The 7,286-nt window shown below is 46.6% G+C and overlaps 1 protein-coding gene across 1 annotated transcript in view; it reads right to left on the bottom strand.

Moving 5' to 3' along the window:
* Positions 1-848: 848 nt before the first annotated feature.
* Positions 849-7,286, bottom strand: part of adgrl1b (adhesion G protein-coupled receptor L1b) — a 51,908-nt gene continuing 45,470 nt past the window's right edge. Inside the window, exons 20-25 of the mRNA XM_081701438.1 lie at positions 7,009-7,177; positions 6,497-6,652; positions 6,218-6,311; positions 4,340-4,462; positions 4,090-4,107; positions 849-3,674 (exon numbers count right to left, since the gene is read on the bottom strand). Of these exons, the coding sequence (XP_081557564.1) occupies positions 2,839-3,674; positions 4,090-4,107; positions 4,340-4,462; positions 6,218-6,311; positions 6,497-6,652; positions 7,009-7,177 (1,396 nt within the window). The 3' untranslated portion in view covers positions 849-2,838. The remainder of the gene's footprint in view (positions 3,675-4,089; positions 4,108-4,339; positions 4,463-6,217; positions 6,312-6,496; positions 6,653-7,008; positions 7,178-7,286) is intronic.

Below are 7,286 nucleotides of genomic sequence, written 5' to 3' on the forward strand. Positions count from 1 at the left end.
ATCATGGCTACTGAGAGTTTGGGCTAGACACTTGACCAACCCCTTTTCCATAGCAACCACAGCCATAAAAAAGCCATGACTGTTACCTAGCAACCACAGCCACAAAAAAGCCATGACTGTTCCCTAGCAACCACAGCCATAAAAAGCTATGATTGTTTCCTACAGACAGCTGTAAGCAGTTGTTACATTTACCTTGGAGAATTATTTTGGAATAGACAGATGCTACAGCCCCAAAGCACCATTTTTTCTATCATAAAATTCCTTGTACACAAATGCTGACTGTGGATCAGTAATTTTCTTTTTTAAATAAAATGTTTGTGGTTGTCTACAAAACAATGACTGCTCCCCAACAACCACAGCCTTAGAGAAAAGCAGGGACTGCTTCATACAACATATGTGAAGAAAGAAAGCCAAAACAATAAGAACAATAAATCAAACATCAGGCATTCAAATGTGTGATGTCACTTCTCTCAGACCACACAACAGGTCCTATGCCGAGTACACCTGGATACCTCACTGGGTAACATACACGGTAATGGGAACTTGTGTTACTTCTAGCCTGAACATGACAAAGATTTCAGTTTCAGTAGCAAGTGTGTGTAGGCGTGGTGTGTGGTGTGTTGTGGTGTGATGCATATAGAGAGCAGGAGCCAGTTCGTGAACATGTATGTGATCTCAGGATTCAGTTTCTGAACATGTATGTAATCTGAGGACCCAGTGGCTGAACCTGAATGTAATCTCAGGACACATTTCCATGTAACCTGAGGGTAACTGTATATACTTGTATACTTATATATTTGTGCATTTACACACACAGACACACAACAGTAGTGATCAAACCGCAGGTGTGACATTCATTCGTTTTATTTTTTATACAAAACATTTCTTGTCTTTCTCTTTAACAAAACCCTATCCTTCTGTCACCCACATGGAGAGCAAGAACAATAAGAAAGAAAGGAAGGAGAGAAAGAGAGAGAGCTGGAGTGACAGAGGGAGAGAGAAAGACAGAGCTAATGGAAGAGAAGAGACAGTGTCATCCAGGTCTTCTACACATCTTATGTTTTATCCTTTTGTTCATGAATTTTGTAGAGATAGAAGAAGCACATCCTGAAATGCTTGCTCTCTGACTTCTATTTACACCAACACCACTGCTGGCTCTGCCTTATCATCGTGGCAACATCAACATCTGTCATTCATTAACCTACATAGAATCTAGAAAAGGAGGCGGGGCGTTGGGCTTGCCAACCTCAGAATCAAGGAAGCTGATTGGTTGAGGCCTAGGGGTAAGGCTAGTCCACAAGGGTTAGGGCTTGGTCCAAACACACACAGTTCGCATGTGTATTCTGAACAGGACAGAACATGTCCACAGTCTGGTTCTGATGCCTGGTAAGGTCAAACCCCGATTACCTTTGACCCCTGACCTCTGGAGAAGTGTGTTCAGTGAGTGAACACTGAAAGCCAGACGACGAAAGAAGTGTGTTTGCATGTGTGCAGGTGTGCGTGCGTGTGTGTTTGTGTGTTTCCTTGAAATGGTTTTTGGCAATGTAAAAGTTTGTGTTTTCCTCTGGTGTCTCTGGTAAAGGTGTCACATTCTGCTGAAAAGGACTACAGACATGAAACAAACAATCCAGGATACAACAAAAGACTACCACTCCACCCCGAGACAGAGAGAGAGAGAGAGAGACAGACAGACAGCTAGACAGAGATAAAGAAAGAGAGACAGAGAGAAAGAAAGAGTGTGAGAGGGACAGACAGACACACAGTGAGAGAGAGACAGACAGAGAGGGGTGCAAAAAGATGAACAGAGGCCATCACATAGAGAGGTAGAGTATGGAGAGAGAGAGAGAGAGAGAGAAAGAGAGAGAGAGAGGGGAAAAGTAATAGGGACAAACAGTGAGATACAGAATATGCAGAAAATACAGGCATTCAGACAGAGTAATATACAACATAGAGGAGAGAGAGAGAGAGAGAGAGAGAGAGAGAGAGAGAGAGAGAGAGAGAGAGAGAGCGTATGAATGGCAGTGAGATGGGCAGGGTGGGTGTGGGGGTGACCAAGAGACAGAGACTCGGAGGAGGAAGCCTTCATCATCGTCATCACTGCTCTTTTGCTTCATCATCATCATCATCATCATCATCATCATCATCATCATCATCATCAAGTTCATGGGACATGTGCTTTTCCAAGGGTACACAGGATGCATTCGCATAATTCGAAAATATTAATACTAACATTAATGATAATAATAATTTGTAAATTCAGCTAGGATGCAGAAGTCTCTGATGTCTCCTCCAAATATCCCATAGGGTGACAGCACTCCCTAGCTCCTCATGCAGATGCTGTCCAGCTGCAAGGTTGCCCGGGACACCTCAGTGTGTCTGACGTGACCGCTCCTCAATCCAGCTCATCATACAGCAATACAGACCCACCATATCAACGCACTGTACTGTCAGTAATCAGAACCACAGTCAGTCAGTGTTGTTGAAACTGCAGTACAAGCTGCAGGTGAATGCACCTCTGTGTTGGAGGATATACTGACATTTGTGGGTAAAACCTCAGACTTCAGAAACTGTAGTGATCGTTATCGCCAATTCTCTTAGGTCAGATACATATTGTTGGGCATCTGAGATCTCCAGGCAGACAGACACTCTTCTACCAGGCTCTGAACTCTTCTACCAGGCTCAGGTGTTACAAAACATTTCATCACGTTTACTTTTAGGAACAGATGTTCATAAAAAAACTGCTCTCTATTGTAGTAGATGATAATGATGATGATGATGATGACATCAGACCTCCTCTTCCTCCCCCAGATCTCCATGTCCTGGTCACCAGCGCCCTAGTCACAGACTCGTCACCAGTTGCATCTGTCCATCACCCTCACCGTGAGCGGGCTCCAGCCCCAACCGAGGCTCCTCATTGGGCCGTCGTGATGGGGGCTGGTAGAAGGCGGAGACGTGGGCGTGGCGCCCTGTGCTGAAGTACAACTCATCGGGGGGCAGAGCTGAGCGAGGCTCCACCCCTAAAGCCTCTGGGCTGCTGTCGGGATAGGATGAGTCCCTGTCCCTTGCATACAAGGAGGCGGTGTCAGGCCCAGTTCCACCCACACTGTCCGTGATTTCAGCAGAAAAGCTTTCAGAGTCTTCCTCACTCTGGTAGAACACTGACTGAGTGTGCTCTAAGAGACGGGGTTTCTCTGGGAGGCGAGGTTTTTCGGGGAGGCGTGGCTTGTCAGGTAGGCGGGGCTTCTCTAGAGCCTTGTACAGAGGCTCCTCCTCATCCTGTGGTGGTGGAGGTGGTGGGCGGGGTAGCGGGCGCTGAGGAGGCTCCCTGTGACCCATTGTTGAGGTTACATAATCCTGACGCTCAGTGGTCGTTTCCACAGCATTGCCATAGCGATCAGCAGCCGGACGCAGGTTGCTTTGCACCAGCTCGGAGATGATCATCTTCTCCAATGCGGCTGCATCTGAAAGGTTCCGCCTCAAACCTGCTGTTGGCTCCGCCCCCCTGGGGGTTAGTAGGGCTGGGCTGACATCTCCAGATACGCCCCCTGCTCCCACCGGAACACTCCCAAGGAGGTCAGAGCTGCCACCATGCACGGAGTAGCTGTTGTTGTAGTTTCCGTTCAGGCGAACTCCTTCCAGCCCACACGACTCACGACTACGGGACAAAGTGCCCTCTGCTGGACAGAGAGAGACATAACAGTAGAGCATCAAAGCTGTCTAATCCACAAGCCAGCCTCTCAATATAAATCACGTGTCACAACAGTAAAGACTGTACCGCAACATAACATTAATACGTCAGCGAAAAAAAACCCCTCATATCCAAACATCCATTAGTATCATGACCTCAGTGTCCTTATCGGATGGAGTCGTGAAAGCTTATGAAATCAGCTGAACGCCACTGACACGATGACAAGCAACCAGCAGCAGAGCTGTGCACAGATGCATCTGCTTTCATGCGCATTGCACCGAAGAACAAAGGAAAACGGGTGCCATGTCTGTGCCACGTGATTAAGACTTAGTGCAGCCCTGTGACATGAAACAAGTGCAGACACTATAACTGAGAGAAATTCCACAACACGGATTCCATACTTGAATTTCTGAAGGTACCTGCAGATTGCAGAGAGGAAAAGAGAGTGAGACAGGTGAGGGAGACAGAGAGAAAGTGTGAGAAAGAAGCAGAGAAATAAAGATGGACAGATAAATGAGAAACAGGATGAAAAGAAAGAACAGATAAATACACATAAGAAACAATTATCTATGCAGACAGAACAGAGTGTACTCCGTTTAGAGAACACATACACACACAGAAACACATATAAAAACACAGACACACACTGACCAGTGGAGTTGAAGACCGCTGGTGAGGGTGAGTTGAAGGTTTCAGCCAAAAGTGTGTTATAAGGGGAGGAGCCAGAGCGAGTCTGCAGCACTGGATTGGCCAGCAGGTGATTACCCATAGTTCCTAAAATGAAAAAAATCCCAACACAGTATGAGCCAAAAACCCTTCCTCTTAATTTCTTACCAAGTTAGTGTATGTGAAAAGGAATACAATATGAAAACTGCATTTATCTATATGGAGAAAAATATATGGAGAAAAACCACTCTGTATTCCTTCCCCTTGTGTGTAGAAGTATGAGGATATTCACACTGTCCTGCGTGTTCAAAAGTACTCCGAATCAAATGCATGAAACAGCAGACCTCATACATCATTAGAAACAAACCACATGGCAGACACTGACCAATCAGATGTCAACTGAAATGCAAAACATGGAAGTATGAAGAACTGGCTTAAAGTTACTTGGGGACGAAAAAGTAGATTTTTGAATCCAAACCAAGGAAGTCCAGCTGGAGCTCATCTGTTGCTCTGTGTGATTAATGACGTCCTGTTTGGAAGGTTTTTTCTTACTCTCGTAACTGTTTCAAGGCACAAAGTGAAGTGTTGAGAGAACTAGATCAGTTAAGAAGGAGAATTGGGGGGGTGGTGTTGAGATAGATACTTTGACTCCCAGAGAGAAAGACAGACAGTCAGACAGACAGATGGATAGACAGACTCGAGGATCTTCAGACACTGAATCATCAGAAACAGATCCATGGACAGTGAGATTAATAGAGACAGATGAACAGATTTGCAGAGACATGGACCAAAAAGGATGCGTGTGCAGAGCCAACCTGCTACGTAGTCGGGCAAACACTCCGGAACAAGCAGGTGTGAAGTAGCTGTGTGTGCATGTCCCGGCTGGGACACCTGTGCCCAACACGGATGCAGTATTCAAATACATACTTTCTCACATATTCACTGCTTTTCTCCTTCTGCATATACAAGTTAATATATAAACATGCTTGCTCTAGTGGAGAGAAAGAACAATTCTATATTCTTTGCCTGGTACACTGCATGCATCAGACATAATTAGATGTGGATTTTATGCTCCTTTGAAGAAAAATGTTCAGCTACTGTCACACTGTCTCCAGCGCCATGGACAGCTACCACCATAATTTACAGGAAAGGTGAAAGGGCTTTAGCACCTTGGACAGCAACTAGCACCCTGTCTGGTCAAGGTTGAAAGAGCTTCAGCACCACAGACAGCTACCGAGACAGTGTCTGGAAAAGGTGAAAAGGTTTCAGTCCCACGAGCAGCAGGCTCTCATCTCAGCCTCTCTTTCAAAGAGGAGCACGGGAGCAGTTGCACAAACCATGCAGCTTGGCGTTCCACTGGCCTGCTCCTCCAAATGACCCCACTGCCTCTGCCCCCTCACTGACCCCCCCAGCCCAGGGGCTCCGCCCGCTTCCTGCCCCACCAACCCCGGGGCTCTACCCTGCCCAGGTAGCTGAACCCTCCCAGCAGGCATGACCATCATAAACCCCAGCGTCCATCTCCCTGATGTAAGCTGCAGTCTTATGAGAGCTCGTCCCAGACCGACATGTCCAAGACCTTTTCCAGCCCCCAGTGCCTTGAGGCCATGCACCCTTTAGGCATGCCTCTGGCCTTCACCAGTAAGCCTCTTTCTCCCCTGCTGTTTTCAACCATGACCCTGAACTGCTCCAACTCTCTCTGGACATCCACGCCAAAGCAAGAATTCTAGGAAAGGCAGTAATGACGCTACCTGATACTCTTCAAGGGGAGTCGATAAACTTCAGGACTCAGAGAGAACATCTATGAATCTGTCATGAGATGTTGGTAGCTTAACAGTTAGTCTGGTAATGAGATACATGTGTTACCTCTGTTGAGCGTGGGGGTGTTGTTCAGGTCAGCCATAAAAGAAGACTCAGTCTGCCTGCGAACTGTATCATTCCACATTCGCCGGATACGACTCTAAACACACACACGCGCACACACACACACACACACACACACACACACACACACACACACACACACACACACACACACACACACACACACAGTGATTAGGATGTTAAGATGTAAGGGTTATGATGTACTATATCTATATATTGTTCTTTGGATTGTGTGTGAGTGTGTGTGTGTCTATGTGCTACCTGTCTGTGTGCCGGGGCATGTCTTGATTGCCCTCCACTATAGTAGCGGTTGTTGCTGCGATGGGTGGAGCTTTTGAGGGAACCATGGGAACCAGAAGAGGAGGCGTGGCCACAGCAGGATGACTGACGGAAGCATTTACCATACTCCTTCTGAACCTGAATAAGTATCAATAACAGTCAATAAGAAATGATCAAAGAGTACTCTGTAGATGTCACAGTAATACATAACCTGATATGTGAATGATTTCTTATACTACAGGACAAGGAATTCCTAATGTGTATGTGTATGTGTGTGTGTGTGTGTGTGTGTGTGTGTGTGTGTGTGTGTGCTACACATACAATATTCAGCACATTCAGACAACCAAGTGAATTAGAAATGATCTGCGTGACTACAAGATTTCCTGGGAGAGTGTCTGATATCTCTCCTCCCTCTCCCTTCTTCTCCTGCTCTCTCTCCCTCTCTCTCTCTCTCACACACACACACACACACACACACACACACACAAAGGTACCTTCTTCTGCAGAGCGCAGTGGAAGATGAAGATGAAGAGACCGTGTAGGGCATTGAAGGAGGTGAAGAGGTATGCCATCACCACACTATTCTCATTGATGAAGAGGAGGCCGAAGACCCAGGTCAGCGTCACCAGGAGAAGGAGAGTCACAGAGCTCACTGTCCAGCACCTGTACAGGGGCCGAGAGAGAGAGAGAGAGAGAGAGAGAGAGAGAGAGAGAGAGAGAGAGAGAGGGAGAGAAAGAGAGGGAGAGAGTGAGAGAGAGTGAGAGAGAAGGA

This window comes from Electrophorus electricus, chromosome 18 (assembly GCF_041902795.1).
Source record: "Electrophorus electricus isolate QZ-2024a chromosome 18, ASM4190279v1, whole genome shotgun sequence".
NCBI classification, from domain to species: Eukaryota; Metazoa; Chordata; class Actinopteri; order Gymnotiformes; family Gymnotidae; genus Electrophorus; species Electrophorus electricus.